The sequence below is a fragment of the Natrix helvetica genome (assembly GCF_964273705.1).
Source record: "Natrix helvetica genome assembly, chromosome: 3".
In the NCBI taxonomy this organism is placed as follows: Eukaryota; Metazoa; Chordata; class Lepidosauria; order Squamata; family Natricidae; genus Natrix; species Natrix helvetica.
The window spans coordinates 47,678,659-47,695,202 of NC_138549.1; the positions used below are offsets into that span (position 1 = coordinate 47,678,659).

General features: G+C 41.2%; 1 protein-coding gene across 4 annotated transcripts in view; it reads right to left on the reverse strand.

The window, feature by feature from the left end:
* Positions 1-16,544, reverse strand: part of CTPS2 (CTP synthase 2) — a 104,409-nt gene that overhangs the window by 60,176 nt on the left and 27,689 nt on the right. For all 4 annotated transcript variants that reach the window (XM_081948752.1, XM_081948754.1, XM_081948753.1 and 1 more), the window contains exons 2-7: positions 16,221-16,426; positions 13,855-14,025; positions 10,340-10,440; positions 9,041-9,157; positions 2,315-2,398; positions 1,467-1,547 (exon numbers count right to left, since the gene is read on the reverse strand). In XM_081948752.1, the coding sequence (XP_081804878.1) occupies positions 1,467-1,547; positions 2,315-2,398; positions 9,041-9,157; positions 10,340-10,440; positions 13,855-14,025; positions 16,221-16,386 (720 nt within the window). In that variant the 5' untranslated portion in view covers positions 16,387-16,426. The remainder of the gene's footprint in view (positions 1-1,466; positions 1,548-2,314; positions 2,399-9,040; positions 9,158-10,339; positions 10,441-13,854; positions 14,026-16,220; positions 16,427-16,544) is intronic.

Below are 16,544 nucleotides of genomic sequence, written 5' to 3' on the forward strand. Positions count from 1 at the left end.
ATATAAAGGAAGAAAAAGGCTTACATAGGAAATAGGAAAAGAGATTGAAACAAGGAAGGTACATCCAGATGGCCTAGAACTGAAAAAAATGATGTCAGGGAATCTAAAGTTCTGAATGAGCTGAGGTTGGCTAAATATTGCAAATATCATCAGAAGTCTTATTTAGATAAGTTTAAAATAAAGGTTTAAAATAAATACAAAACATTCAGGAAAATATTTTTTTCCATGCATCTATGTGAAGGCAATTGAGCAACGGCTTACAAATATTGCCAACTGCTCCATTGTACTTCTGGTCTTTCTTCTGATCACATAATACAGGTAGAGCATAGTAGCTTTCATGCACTTAAATTTACAGGAGGAAAACAAGAAAATAATAGTTTTTGGCCTCCGTGCATCATGTTTTCACCCTCCCTGGCCCCAGAAACACTCTGCAGTGCTCCGCATGGCCTGTTTTAGCAAAAAACAGGTCCATTTCCGCCAAAATCGGGAATGAATTATGAATTCATTGGGAATTATGGTTATGGTGGTTTAGAACTATCCACAAAGCCAAAAATTAACTAATCTTGGATTAGATTGGCTAGGTGACTCAACCCAACATGTTTAAAATTTTTATCTAAGGCTTCAATCCTATTTCTATTCATGCTGAGATAGATCTTTATAAACTTAACAAGGCTGATATCTGAGGAAACATGGATAAAATTTAAGAGTAAAAATTATCTGAGCAGCAGAATATAGAATATAGAATATGAAGATAAGAATACACAGTTACTATCATATCATCATCATCATCATCCATTAATCAACTTACTGTATGTGTAAATACCCCTTTATTTACTAAGACTTTTACTGGAGAAAAAGGAGAAACCAGGAGTCAAATTAAAGCTCCAGAATGAGTTTAGATTTAAACTCACCAATATGAATGTCTTTAAAAAAAACCTCTATTATATAGCCATTTCTATAATTGTAAAGCATATGGTTCTTCTAATACATTGAGAGTAATTTTTTTTAAAAAAAAAACCAGCTATAAATTGCAAGATTCTACCCCAGTAAATAATTTGCCCAGTTAACTCTGTTTAACTGTATTAAGGAAACATAATTTTCTGTCGAATAAGTTTTAAATTAGTCTCCAAACAAACTTCTGAAATAAAACCCAGGAAATCATTTTATTCCCCTTCAGTGCCAGACAACTTTTAAAAGTTTTTTAAAAAATCTGACTTTTCAGTGCAACACTGATGCCTGTTGGATTTTTTAAAAAATAGCATGCCATCCTCGTTTTGATACTATCCCATGAATTCCCTAATAGATAGCTATTTGTCTTCTTCTGCTATCCAACATATTTTCTGATATGAACAGAAAAGAAATTTTTTAGAAACAAAAATAAAATATTATTTCAGAGTGTGACATTAACACTATAATGTGATTATTATTGTTGTTATTGTTATTATTTTAAAAAGTATGCTACAAACCTGCTCAGGTTCTACATGACAAAACATTGAAATCTTTTCTTTTACAGCCATTTCTATAGGTTTAGTACTTCTACAGACTATCTGTAAGGAGATATAAACAATTAGCAATACACAGTGGAATAACACTTTCCAAGAAGTAGTAGTTTCTTCTTTCTTTCTTTCTTTTTCTTTTTTGCTTAAAATGCTTTTAAAGATTTTTAAGGGAAAAGAAGAAAAAGCAAAGTTTCAGCTTCAATAAAAATAAATCTCTTACCCTAACAACTTGTGATAGAATTTCCAAATCTCACCAATTAAATAATCTGAGATATCTGAGTTATGGAGGTTTATCTAATTTAAGTAAATGATGTAGGATCTCTTTCAGCCAAACTAGACACCAGAATCTTATTAAGAGTACAATAAAATTAAACATGTAATATCTAGTATCTTTGCAAAAAAGCAGTCAAAGTTATATTTTCTTATTCACCACTTAACAAATATGTATACAATGGGCAACGAAAAATACAATGCAATTACACCAGACAGAAAACCTGCATATACTTCTGTTTAAAATTTCAGCTAATATTCCACACTGCAAGCAAATATGTTATGCCCATCAATACTCAATCAGGCAGTTTTTATCTAATATAAAAACAAAGTAAACCTATTTTGCTATAATTAACAGATAACCGACCAAATACATTTTTATAATTTTAATCAGAAAATCCCCACAGATTCGACTACTGAATAAAAAATAATATCCTAAACATATTGCAAGTTAATGAAACTATAAACATACCAACCACTTCCATTCTAACAATATAAATGTGTACTTTTTTCAGATGTAATATTGCAGAGTGTATTAAACTTACCAAATCAGGAGAAAGACCAAGTCCCCTTAAAGCACGGACACTGTTTTGAGTAGGCTTTGTTTTCTGTTCACCAGTAGCATTAGGCTGAAAAATATAATTAGAAATCATTCATTTTTTAAAGAGGACTGGCATGGTGCAATAGAGCAGCGTAATATATGCACAATACCTACATAGGAAAAAGAATAATTAAGATTTAATAGAATTACAGTGAAACCTTGATTTAATAAGCCCTCCAGTAAGTAGAATTGGGATGCAACAGACTCAATTTCTGTCCCCTGAAAGGACTGACAAGTCCAATCTATCTGAAGTAGTTTGGATAATGTAGTGTAGTTAAAATCACCTTAATTCTACCTTAATTTTATGTTAACCACAGCAATATTATACAAATCACATAATGTTATGTGAATGGTCTAAATTGCCATATTAACATACTGTTAGCCTCTGTTTTGCTTGCTACACTTGCTTGCTATCGGCTGCCATAGGAAGGGGGGGGGGGTGCATAGTATTGGGGAAGGGAATTATATTGTACTGGAGGAGTCTTGTTCTCACCATCTTTTGTGCATGCTGGTGGCTGATGTTTGGACTTGGTCAAGACCAACTGTTTCGCATACCAACTTGATGAGGCTGTTTGAAGATGCACTCCACATGACACCTTAGGGAGTTGCAGATTGGACAATGGGTTGGGAAACTGGAGGGAGGGTGCTGGGTAAACGTTTGATATTTATACATTCCTGCCTTTCTGGCTCAGATCTTGCTTTCCTTTTGCTGTTTTCACTTCATATCTAGTAAAAGTTCTTCATCTCTATTAAAATGGAGTTGAGGTTTTCCTTTCTTGGATATTGAATGAGGCTTGCTTGACATTAAGCAAGATCTCTCTTCGCACCCATCCCGGAGTTAAAAGCTTCCATGGGGGGAGCACCCAAATATCAAACCCCTGCAACCAGCAGGAGAAGATGATGGTAAGGGTCACAACCAGCTGAAAACCAGAGGATGCCTGGCAGAAAGCTGAAAGAGAGGATCTCATGATGACCCATGCTTTACACCTTCAGGAGGCTTGGGAACGATGGCACATCCGTGTAAGTCTCACTGAAAGGGAGAGTGGATTAGCCGAGCAGATGGTGGGGGGGAGCAGAAGACCTGGTTAGCCCTGAAATGTCCCTGGGAACAGCTCCCAGAGCTGGGCAAGAGGGAGGGGCCCCAGCCACAGCAGCAGCAGTACGAGCTCCCATAAGGAGGGGGGGAAGCCCCCAAAGGCACCAAATGCCTCAGATTCCTCCACTTGTAGTGAACTACAGAGGAGATCCCAAAGAACTGGGGAGTTTTTTACTGCAAGTTTGGGATTACATGCAACAGTATGGGGAAGTTTTCTCATCAGAAGTTGCCAAAGTGAGAAGTGTTACTATGGTTTTGGGCGGCAAAGTGGCTGCCTGGATGATACCCTTGCGTAATGATGATTCCCCCCTGCTGAGGGATTACAAGGAGTTTATGATTGCCCTGAGGAAACGTTTTGATGACCCCCTGAAAATCAAAAGGCGAAAAGAAGGATGATACCTTTAACCCAGGAGGGGAAGCCTGAGGTTGGGTACACACAGGAGTTCTGTGAGCTGTTTGTGCATATGAGGGGGAGGTCCGAGGAAGCACCAAAAGCAGAAAAGGAGGGGCATTGGGAGCCCAGCTGCTATGCTAGGCACGGCCCACAACTGACCCCAGCTGGTGGAGGAACCTGGCTGGCAGCTAGGGAGACGCTGTGAAACTGCCCTTGAAGGCGTGGAAGGTGCTGATGTCCTTCCTCCAGGCCAGGAGGAGAAGGAACCCTCCTCTTCCATGGGAGAAAGTGAAAATGATTCAGATGATGATCATTCGGTGAGTCCCTGATCGAGCCCCATGACCATCCCAGAAGAATTAAAAGTGCCATCAACTGGAGCCAGGGGAAGATGCTGGCCCTTTTAGACTCTGGATGCACCCGATGTGTAATCAGCCGAGAGGTGGTGGAGAAAATGGGTTTAAGACTGAGAACTTTGAAAGTACCCATTGTCTTTTGCCAGTTGGATGGGTCAATCGCTGGGGGTGTCCCTGCCCATTTTGTAACCGAACCAATAGAAATGTGGATGGGGGATCATCAAGAAACCTTGAGTTTCATCGTGGCACCTGAGATGGATCGGCCCCTCATACTGGGATTACCGTGGCTACGGAAATAGAACCCTTACGTGAACTGGAGGAGAGGGTGGTTGCTCATTCGTTCCGCTAACCCCCCTGAGGGAAAGGGGAGGACGTCCCACATAACCAATGCCGAAATGAACCTAGCTGCCGTAGTGCAGGAAAAGATTAAAGGAGAAGAAAAAAACCTCAAAGAATATTGGGGCCTCAAGGAAATTTTCAGTGAAAGGGCTTCTGACAAATTGCCCCCCCCCCCCCACACTACTGATTGCAGCATTGAGATCATCCCAGGGGAAAAGCTCCCTAAATCCCAAATTTACTCGATGACCCCACATGAAATGGAGGAATTGCAAAAGTTTATTGACAAAAATTTAAAAAGGGGTTTCATACAACCAGCTAGGTCACGGGTGGCCGCACCTGTATTGTTCAGAGAAAAGAAAGATGGCTCCTTTCATTTATGTGTGAATTACAAAACCTTAATGGAATTTGCGTTGAAAATGTATACCCCCGCCACTCATGAAGGATATGTTGGCCCACTTGGGGAAGGGGAAGATTTTCACGAAGTTGGACCTAAGAGAAGCCTACTACAGGGTCAGAATCAAGGAGGGAGATGAGTGGAAAACTGCTTTCAACTGCCCTTTGGGATACTTCCAGTTCAGAGTACTCCCGTTTGGGCTGCAGGGGGCACCAGCAATTTTCATGCAATTAATAAATGAAGTTTTGCATGAGCACCTGTACAAAGGCATGTTAGTCTACCTCGATGACATCCTTATCTACACGGAAACACGTGAGGAACACGTGACGTTGGTGCGCTCAGTCCTCAAGAAACTCTGGGCCGCTGAACTTTATGTCAAATTATCTAAACGTGAATTTCATCAGGAGAAGATTGATTACCTAGGATACCGTATCTCCCACAAAGGCATCGAGATGGACCCAGCAAAAGTCCAGGCTGTTACTGATTGGGCACCTCCTCGCACCCACAAGCAATTGCTAAGTTTTCTGGGATTTGCAAATTTTAAACATCAATTTATTCTCTCATTTGCTAGCATCACTCTGCCCATTGCCAATCTTCTAAAATCTAAAGGAGAAACCAAACCGAAGCCGGGGAAGCTTCTAAACTGAACTATGGAGTGTCAAGCAGAACTGGTTTTGAAATACCCTCATATGGATGCACCATTTGTGGTACAGGCTGATGCCAGTGAATGGCAGTGGGAGCAGTATTACTTCAAACAAATGCTGAGGGTAAATTGCAACCATGCGCTTACACCTCACATAAGCTTACAGAGACAGAGAGGAGATGGGCCATATGGGAAAAGGAAGCTTTTGCTGTCAGATGTGCTTTGATGACCTGCCAACTCTTCCTGGAGGGGGCGAAACACCCTTAGTATGGACTGATCATAAAAATTTAGAAGCATTGAAACCCCATGTAAACTGTCACCTAAACAAGTGCATTGTGCACAACACTTCAACTGTTTCAACTTTACCCTGAAATACATCCCAGGGGGGAAGAACTTTATGGCTGATGCCTTGTCCAGGCTTCCCCAGTACAACAGCTCCAAACTGAGTGTGGTTCATCCAGTCATCCCAGCTAAGAATCTGGCTGTCCTAATGGTTACTAGAAGCCAGAACCCAGCTGACTTGGATGTGAATACCGACCTAATGAACAAACCGGCAGCCTAGCATAAGTGCTCACAGCTTAGATCCTGGCACAGGTGATGGCAACTGACATTCCTCCTTCCAGATATGTTCTGATACAGGAGGATTGGCAGCCACGCTCCTTGGTGGTTCATTTCAATGGGCACCCAAGCCACCTAGCCCATTTCTTGGCTCAAGTTGGTACCACATGGAGCGTTTGAGGACCCTATGGTGGTTTGATGCATGGAAGCCCATATCCATTCTGTAAAGCAAGGGAAGCAACCAGCGACAAAGTACATCCAAGACTTCTGCCACTTGGCTAGACTCCTAAGAGATTGGCCTGAATGCATGTTGGTCCACCATTTCAGAGAGGGGTTAAACAAGAAGCTGTACCAGAATTACCTGCCCAGGGAGCTGCCGCACAACTGCGAGCATAGGACTGCATGGCCTAAAAGGTGGAGATCGACCTGATGGAATTCCATGAACACACCGGGCATGAGACTTGATCCTGCCAGCTAGCAAAGAAGCAAGCATCTCCCAGGAGAGAAAGAGAGTGCACCACCATTCAGAGGAGGAAGACCCCACCAGAACCTTGGTGGTTGCTTTTCTGCAGAAAGGAGGGACACTAAATTGCCGAATGTTTTGAACCTCAGTCAATGACCAGTCCCTCTCCTCTGAGCCAACCGAAGAAGAAAAAAACTCCACTTTAACCAAGAGAAAATTCATGCAGGACAGCAGGTCATAGAGTTCTCCCCTCCATCCAGTGAGGGGGAGGAAACTCCAGCCACTGACAAGATGAGATCAGTCTTCTCTGAGAGTGACAGCAAAGACGACCTGATGGTAAGTGGCACCATCATCCCTTTGACTGCTAGAGATTTCAATGCCGTCCTTGGGAATAAAGGAGACACTTATGGCCTTGTTAGACTCAGGGTGTACCAGATATCTGGTCAGCCCCCAAGTAGTAGAGAAGCTAAGAATGAAGCTAAGAGAGCTAAGAAAACAGCTAGACAGTTGAATAATGGGCAGAATGACAGCAACCAGCCTAACCGAGCCTATGAAGCTAAAAGCCAGACACTATTCATTTTATTGTAGCCCTGGGGATGACAGAGGCCATGATCCTCGGCCTGGCATGGTGGAAAAAATGGAGCCCATAGGTCGATTGGGAAGAAACAAATGGTGGCTGTGAAGGAAAACATCCAACCAGCAGGAATTAGGGAAAGTGCTAAGAAGCTGCTACATGCCTGCAGTTAAGAAAGTGAAAATGGAAACAGACAATATCTTAAAAAGAGAGTGATAGCTCAGAACCAGATTCCCAAGGAAAATCGGGACCTGGCCAAGATTTTTGGCAAGAGGGAATCTTCTACCCCAGTCCCACAGATTGTGTGATTGAGATTGTACCTGGGGCTAAGCTGCCAAAATCAAAGCTATATTCTATGACACCCAGGGAGATGTGTGAGCTCTGCACATTTACAGATAAGAACTTAGCCAGGGGCTTCATTCAACTGGCAAAGTTGAGAATGGCAGCCCCTGTGCTGTTCAAAGAGAAGAAAGATGGGTTCCTTAGGTTGTGCATCAACTAAGAGTACCTAGGAGTAGGGCCTTCTCTGTGATGGGCCCAACCCTCTGGAACGACCTCCCCCCCCCCCCGATATTAGAACCACCTCTGATCTCCGCTCCTTCCGCAAGAAACTCAAGACCCACCTGTTTCGAGTAGCTGGTCTGGCCTAATTATAATTATAATCGTAACTGCATTTAACATCTATTACTAACTTTCCTGGATGGCTTTTTAAATTTTATATTGGGGTTTTAAATGGGTTTTAAAATTGTTTTTAATTATTTAAATTGGTTTTGGGGTTTTATATACAGACAGTATGTGTGTGTTGTTTTTTGTTCTATGCCTTATGTTATTTTCTGTTGTTTTGATTATGAATGGTCTGTACACCGCCCCGAGTCCCTACGGGGAGAGGGGGCAGTCTATAGATTAAATAAACCTTAAACCTTAAACTATAGAGGGCTAAACTGTATATGTGTGGAGATTATGTATCCACTTCCCTTAATGCAGGACGTTGGGCCACCTTGCAAAGAGGAAATTTTTCATGAAGCTAAACTTGAGGAGGGTGTCCTACCGAGTGAGAAAGCATGAAAGGCAGGTGTTACCAATTCTGGGTGATGCCATTTGGGCTACAAGAGCCCCTGCAGTGTTCATGCAGTTGGTAAATGAGGTCCTTTATGAACATTTGTACAAGAGGGTCCTGGTGTATCTGGAGTTGTCAACTCCATCATTCTCTCCAAGCAATTAGCAGCACCGGCACTCACGAGACAGCAGGAAGCATCATCATCAACATTGACCAAGGACCTGACGCAGCCACTAAAAGAAGCCCTGGCAGGGGATGAGTGATTCCAGCAACACAAAAGCAAGCTATATCTTTTAAAGGTATTATCCTTAAATATTTTTTTTTCAATTAAATGATATTTTAAAATAGTTTTGAAGTTAAGATTTGCATTTAAACAACACATTTCCCTGGACACTGAATTGACCCATTTGAGGATTCACACAATGTACTGTGTTAGAAATTAACTAAACAGGCTTCATTTGCAAAACATATTAAGGCAAAAAAAGCCTAACCCAAATTTGCAAAATACACATACTCCATTAGGGTTAGAGTTTGATCTAACTAAATGTTCCATATAAACTCCATAAAGGCCTTCAGATATTTATTCATTGGTTGAAATAAATACAATGTGAGCCTCTCAAATCTTTCCTAGAACCATTCAGTCTAAAATGTTTTGTTGGCAATTAATGAACAACAATAACAAGACTATATCTAAGAACATACAATTGTAGCTACATTCACTTCTTCAAAAATCTCTGAATTCAGTATTTTATAAAATTTAAAACGAGTAAAGCAGTAACATATGATGAGAAATACTTACCTGTGGTACTAAGCTGACATGAATATTGCAAAAGTTCTCTCTTTTGGCCTTAAATTGAAACTGTCGAAAAGCTTCTACAAAGGGCATTCCCTCAATATCTCCAATAGTTCCACCCAACTAAAAGATAACATATGGAGTTAATTAGTTTGAACAATCTCAACCTTACACGGGAAAAGACCCGAATACAACAAAACCAGCATACCTACACCCGTGAAAATCTACGAAAACAAATATATCTATATCTATATCTATATCTATATCTATATCTATATCTATATCTATATCTATATCTATATCATCTATATCTATATCTATATCTATATCTATATATCTATATATCTATATCTATCTATCTATCTATCTATCTATCATCTATCTATCTATCTATCTATCTATCATCTATCTATCTATCTATCATCTATCTATCTATCTATCTATCTATCTATCTATCTATCTATCTATCTATCTATCTATCTACGTCTTTGGTTGTTCGGGTTTTCTCCCGCGTAGAATTGGAAGTATCTTCACGACGTTTCGATGAAGTCTTTTTCCAAAAGCAACTGGACTTGCTTATTTTTTTCTTTGAAAACATTTTGCTTCTCATCTAAGAAGCTTCTTATTGCTCCAAGAGTTAGAATTGAAAAGCTTCTTGGATGAGAAACAAATGTTTACAAAGAAAAAATCAAGAAAGTCCAGTTACCTGTGGAAAAAGCACCTTTAGGACAATGGAAGATTTATACCTTCATCATACCTGCAAGATTCTCTTCATATAGCTTTACAATAAAACTGGATTACCCTTTCCTTCATGTTCCCTGTCTGATCTATCTGGTAAGGCTGACACATACAGTATTAAGAACCAAGTTCATGACTTGGGGACTCCACTGGATTTGCAGTTCCTGTTGAAACAGCAGATGGAAGCTGCAGTCATGAGGGCTATGCCCAGCTTCAGTTGGGGCATAGTTACTCCCCAGCCTGAGGTGAGAGGATTTTATACCCATTTTAGTAGCAGTTCTTGCTTTCTGGAATAGCTTCCTGCTAGAGGTAAGGTTAGTTCCTACATTAATTGTCTTCTGGAAGCAGCTGAAAATAGAGCTCTTCTGGAAAGTGCTTAGGACTTGATAGCAGGATTTAGGTTATTTTCTATGCTTTTTAGAGTTTTTGTATTATTACTTTAATGCTGACCATGGATGTTTGAATTGTATTCCTATAAACCACCAAGAGTCCCTTGGGATTATAATCAAGAATAAATATAATAAATAAGCCTTTGCTCACAGCTATATACAGAAAGTTCATACTCACTTCAATTACACATATCTGTGGTTCTTTCTTATCACCATCCACAGGAACTTTCGCCTGATTCATTACCCATTCTTGAACAGCATCAGTAATATGAGGTACAACTACAAGCCAAATAAAATATTAATGCAACAGAAAATTGGCTATACACTATTTCATGAAGTTTTCCAAGTATTAAAGTTATAATTGCATTTACAACTACAGCACAATCTTTTCTTGAGATCTTAGAAGATTCTATAATAATCTGATCAAATGAACTAGTAAGAATAAAGTTGCTATGTGAATTCTTTAGAAATTTTTTACAATACAATACAATAGTAGAGTTGGAAGGGATCTTGGAGGTCTTCTAGTCCAATCCCCTGTAAAGTAAAATTTATTTACTATTGAATGATAGAAATAACTGCAACTTGAGTAGGAATACTTGAACATAACATTTAACAGTGCAAACATAAATGCTATCAGATAACCAAGGATGTCAATTTGTATCTTCCCTAAAATACTTTAAAAGGATTGAAATGAAAACATACATGGGAAAACAATGAGCTCATTCTATATATACAATTCTGAATACAATTCTGTAAGTGACAATAATTTCTCTAGCCAATGACTAGCTATGTGTTGGAATACTATTCCAGTAAGCATTGTATTGTGTGCAGGACTTCTTCGAAAGGAGTTAAGGAAGTTCTGGGCAGTTAGACTTGTTATTAGGATAGAATGAAGTGAATGTTGTTTTTTCATCTGCACTGGCTTTCAGTATACAATATATGAATATGGAACTTAGGAACATTATCAAGTGACAAATAATACAGAATATTGGGTATTCTCTGGGTATATCCAGGAACTGAAATCTAGCTCTCAGAGAGAGCCTTTTTAGCATGGCATGATTACTTTCTTCTTACTGGGATCAATCTGAGTCCAACTATACTCTTATTATCAATTTTGTTTAAGTATCGGATTTTTTGGAGTATAAGACGCACAAAAGTTTTGAAGAGGCCAATTTAAAAAAAAAGATTTTTGCACTCTGCAAACCTCCCAAAAACGGCCTGTTTTTCGCGAAAGCGGGTCCGTTTTCTTTTCCCAAAAAAGGGCATGAATAGCCCCTAGGAGGCTTGTAGAGTGCTCCTGGGGGCAGGGGGGGCAAAACCAAGCAAAAAACAGCCCATTTTTTTCTAAAACAGGCCCATTTTTTTGTCAAAAAAGGGCATTAGGAAGCTTATAGAGTGCTCCTGGGGGATTTGGGGGGGGGGGAATTGAGCAAAAAACGGCCCGCTTTTTGCTCATTTCTGCCCTCCCCAGCCCCCAGGAGCTCTCTGAAAGCCTCCTACAAGCTATGCACGGCCATTTTAGTGAACGGGGCAGGGTTTCAGGAGGCAAAAAATGCTGTATTCAGTGTATAAGATGCACCCAGATTTTCAGCCTCTTTTTTGAGGGGAAAAAGGTGTGTCTTATACTCTGAAAAATATGGTATTTTAACATAGGTTAATCCGTTTAAACCACAGGTATCAAACTCAATCACATCATGCCAGTGACGTGCGGTGAGGGTTATGGCTGGGGAGGCTGGTGACGTCATCAGGAAGGCGGGGAATGGGACCACGTGTGCAGCACACGTGGTCTCATTCTCCGCCTTCCTGAGTGAACATTAAGGGGACCGCGGCGTAGCATTGCTTCCTCCACCGGCACCAGTCCCTTCCGCCCCCCACTCCTTCAAGGTCTCCCACCAACCCAAAGCCCGATCCCCAGCTCCCTCGGGCAAGGTTTGAGCGGGGTGAATGGGAAAGCAACGAAAGGGGCTGCGCTTTCACCCCGCTCAAGCCTTGCCGCCTGCAGCCACCGCCCGGCCTCGCTGCCCCTTTCGTTGCTTGCCCGCCCGCCTCTAAGGCACGCCAAAGCCTCCTTCGTCCCCCCCCAGCGCGCGCCCTTTTTATTTCCCGTGACACCCCCCCCCATTTCGGGAAAGCTTTCCCCATTGCCTGGGGGGTGAGGGGGGCGGCTCCTCTCCCCCCACTCCCTCCGTCCCTGCCTCTCTCCTCAGCCCCAAAGCTCCGTCCGCGCGACTCACTTCCAAGGCGGTGGCTGCTCCATCCCGCTCCGGCTCTGGAAGCGACCGAAGATCAGGCTGCATCGCTCGCTCGCTCGCCGGACTGCTTCGGCGCCATTCTGGCTACCTCCGTCCATCCGCGCCCGGGAGCTGCGGAGGCAGAAATGTTGTCGGCGCCTCCGGATGACGAACCAGTCGCTTGCTTTCGTCATCGGGAGGCCGATAACATTTCTGCCTCCGCAGCTCCCGGGCGCGGATGGACGGAGGTAGCCAGAATGGCGCTGAAGCAGTCCGGCGGGCGAACGAGCGAGCGAGGCAGCGAGATCTTCGGTCACTCGTCCACCGGACTGCCTCGGCGCCATTCTGGCTACCTCCGTCCATCCGCGCCCGGGAGCTGCGGAGGCAGAAATGTTATCGGCCTCCCGATGACGAAAGCAAGCGACTGGTTCGTCATCCGGAGGCACCGACAACATTTCTGCCTCCGCAGCTCCCTTGCGCGGATGGACGGAGGTAGCCAGAATGGCGCCGAAGCAGTCCGGCGGGCGAACGAGCGAGCGAGATCTTCGGTCACTCGTCCACCGGACTGCCTCGGCGCCATTCTGGCTACCTCCGTCCATCCGCGCCCGGGAGCTGCAGAGGCAGAAATGTTATCGGCCTCCCGATGACGAAAGCAAGCGACTGGTTCGTCATCCGGAAGCGCCGACAACATTTCTGCCTCCGCAGCTCCCGGGCACGGCTGGACGGATGTATATAATATTATATATATATAGTATATAATATTATATACTATTATTCCATGAAGAGAGGTGAGGCCCTGCCTCCCTTGCCTCCACTGACCGCACGTCACTGCATCATGCATGATTGAAACGAAAATCATCCCACTCCCATCCGTGGAAAACCTGTCTTCCACAAAACCGGTCCCTGATACCAAAAAGATTGGGGATCGCTGGTCTAAAACAGAGGTGTCAAACTCCATTTCATTGAGGGTTGCATCAGGGTTGTGTTTGACCTAAGGGGCCCAGGTGGGCATGGCCAGGGTGGGCGTGGCCAGGCTGGATGTGGCTGTTTTCACTGGCAGAAGGCTGCAGGAGGCTATGTGTAGCCCTCCTGAGCTCTATTTTCAATGGCAGAGGCACTGTGGGCCAGTCCTTCGCTGTTTCCAGGGCAGCGCTGTGGGCCAGATCTAAGCACCCCATGGGCCCGATTCGGCCTGCAGGCCTTCAGTTTGACACTCCGGTCTACAATATTCAAAGAATATGTTTAATCTTTGAAAGTTATATCACATTGTTAACAAGAAAGTGAACTATTTCACAATTTGTGCTAAGCCTTGAGTTTTTATATAGTTTACTAAGTAAACTAGAATTGACTGGGTTTCTACAAATTTACCACCATGGACTACTGACAAAGTGAATTGGACAAGTACATACACTTTATCTCAGGAAAGAAGTGAAATAATTTGCTTTTTTTTAACACAACATACCTTGAACAGTTTTTCCTAAGTAATCTCCGTGCCTTTCTTTATTGATGACATGCTGGTAGATCTTTCCAGTAGTGATGTTATTATCCTTGTAAAGGCTGATATCTAAGAATCTTTCATAGTTTCCCAAGTCTAGATCAACTTCTCCACCATCGTTTAGTACAAAAACTTCACCTGAACAAAACAAAGCAGTAATTCTGAAACATATGAAATACTTGGCAACATCTGCTATATTGCATTTTTACTAAGATACAATAGGTGTTCTACTAAATAGTACTCCTTAGTAGTAGGAATAGAAAATTAAGGTATTTCTAGGGTAACTTTTGCTTATAAACATGAAGTCAGAGTAGTAGATTTACTATTTACATGTATAATCATACATACACATACAGAGTGAATATCTATGGTGTATATACAGTCCATATACAGTAATATATGTCATGTAGTACAATCATAAGCATATTTAGTCAAAGATATATATTGCTTAATTAAGTGAACACACTTTTAAGAAGAATGCTTGTGACTGAAATTTAAATATCTATAGAGATTCTCAGTCTTCTAGGTCATGGTTGTCCCAAAGGTGCTTTTTCAAGAGGCAACTGGACTTTCTGGTTTTTCTTTGAAGACATTTCACTTCTCATCCAAGAGGCTTCTTCAGTTCTGACTGGATGGTGGGGAATGGAAGGATTTATACTCCTTGCAGATAGCTGGTCATTTGTATTCTTTTAAAGAGTCATTGAAGCCACCTGAAGGTTTACCTGTGTCATCAGGGTCATCTGAGTAGTGCAAATGGGTGTGGAGCCTTCTTGGAACTGTTGAAAGGACTGTGTTGTAAATTGGAGATAGATGAAGCCATATCCCTCCCCCTCCATTAAGAGAGGGGTGTTCAATTTTGACATAGATGGCCTCTTTGACCCCTCTTTCAAACGGTCCTCTCTGTCCAAAATGTGAACTTTGCTGTCTTCAAAAGAGTGGCCCGTGTCTTTTAAATGCAGATCTGCATTTAAAATGTTTCATTATCTAAATTCACCTATTTTTCCTATAAGAATCAAGTTATATATTGGATTGGAAAATTATTTTTCCCAATTAACCAAGAAATCATAAGATTTGATTTTACATTATTACCACTAGTTATATTTTTATACTGAATCTTTTCTAGGCATATAGATATGTTTTACATCTCTACAATAAATTGTAATTTGTATTTCAGTACTAAAAGGTTGAAATCAGAGAGATTGCACCTTATGAAATAAACTTAGTTTGGTTAAAGGAACCAGGCTAGAATTTGAAGACTCTGAGTTCTAGCCCCACTTTAGGCATGAATGCAACTGGGTGACCATGGTTGGGTACTGCATGTATGGAAATTTTGAAACCAAGTTAGACATCCATTTGTCTGAGATATTGCAGGATTCCTTCTATGGCAGGAAGTTGAATTATTCGAGCTCTAGAGATCTTCATAGTAGTAAATATTAAGTTGCATAGAAAAATCAAATGTTCATTATCACATAAAACAGTCAAATAAGATGCATGAGACTGAAGTTTAGAATTATAATTTGTATTGCCTGTACTATCTTTCTGACTGTCAAAGCTTCTTGCATTTTTTCAGTTATGTATTTGGGAGGAGGAGGAGGAACTACTAATATTCTATTATTAATAACAGTAAACTAAAAAAGCTTTGCATCAGGATTCAGTATTACTGGACATTATCAGCACCCTATCTTCTACAATAGCAATAGCATTTAGACGTATATACCGCTTTACAGTGCTTTACAGCCCTCTCTAGGCAGTTTAAAGTCAGCATATTGCCCCCAACCATTTGGGTCCTCATTTTGCCCACCTCAAAAGGATGGAAGGCTGAGTCAACCTTGAGCCTGGTGAGATTTGAACTGCCAAATTGCAGTCAGCTGGCAGTCAGCAGAAGTAGCCTCCAATGCTGCACTCTAAACACCGTGTCACCATAGCTCATCAACAACCTCATCTACAAAACTATAAATAAAAATGAATGCCAAATCCTTTGAGATGGTCAAAACTTCATGAGATCTATGGAAAATCAAAGAGCTTTTGATTTTTTTAGGGGATTTATTATTATTTTGTACATATTGTACAAACTTGTGATTATGATTGCCACCTGAACTCTCTACTGCATATGACTATGGCAGGCGGATATTTTCAAATACTGTTCTAAATAAGGGCTTTAAAATTCCATTCATGACCATCAGATTTTATTCTCTACAGGCAGTAGAATAAGCTATAACAAGGTTGAAATAAATGAAATTTATATTTAAATATTTGTGCATAAAAGGGCAATGAAATTAATAAAATACATGTTCCGGAATTCCATTTTGTAAAAAAAAAAGTGTCACAAATACCATGCTCATATGGTGAGAACGTTCCAGCATCTATGTTAATGTAAGGGTCTATTTTGATTGCAGTTACTCTGAGGCCACATGATTTCAGGATGGTGCCTATGCTGCTTGCAATAATTCCTTTGCCAATACCCGAAATGACACCACCAGTTACCAGGATATATTTCATGGGGAAATTATGGATATGCTGTATCACTTGAGCTGGAATCCTAAAAATGAAAAGGTTAGATACAGATATCTTTATTCACACAGGAAATAACTATCATAGCATATAATATGCATTTAGCACAGTATGACTAAAATTAAGAATTAATTTAAGAAATTAAA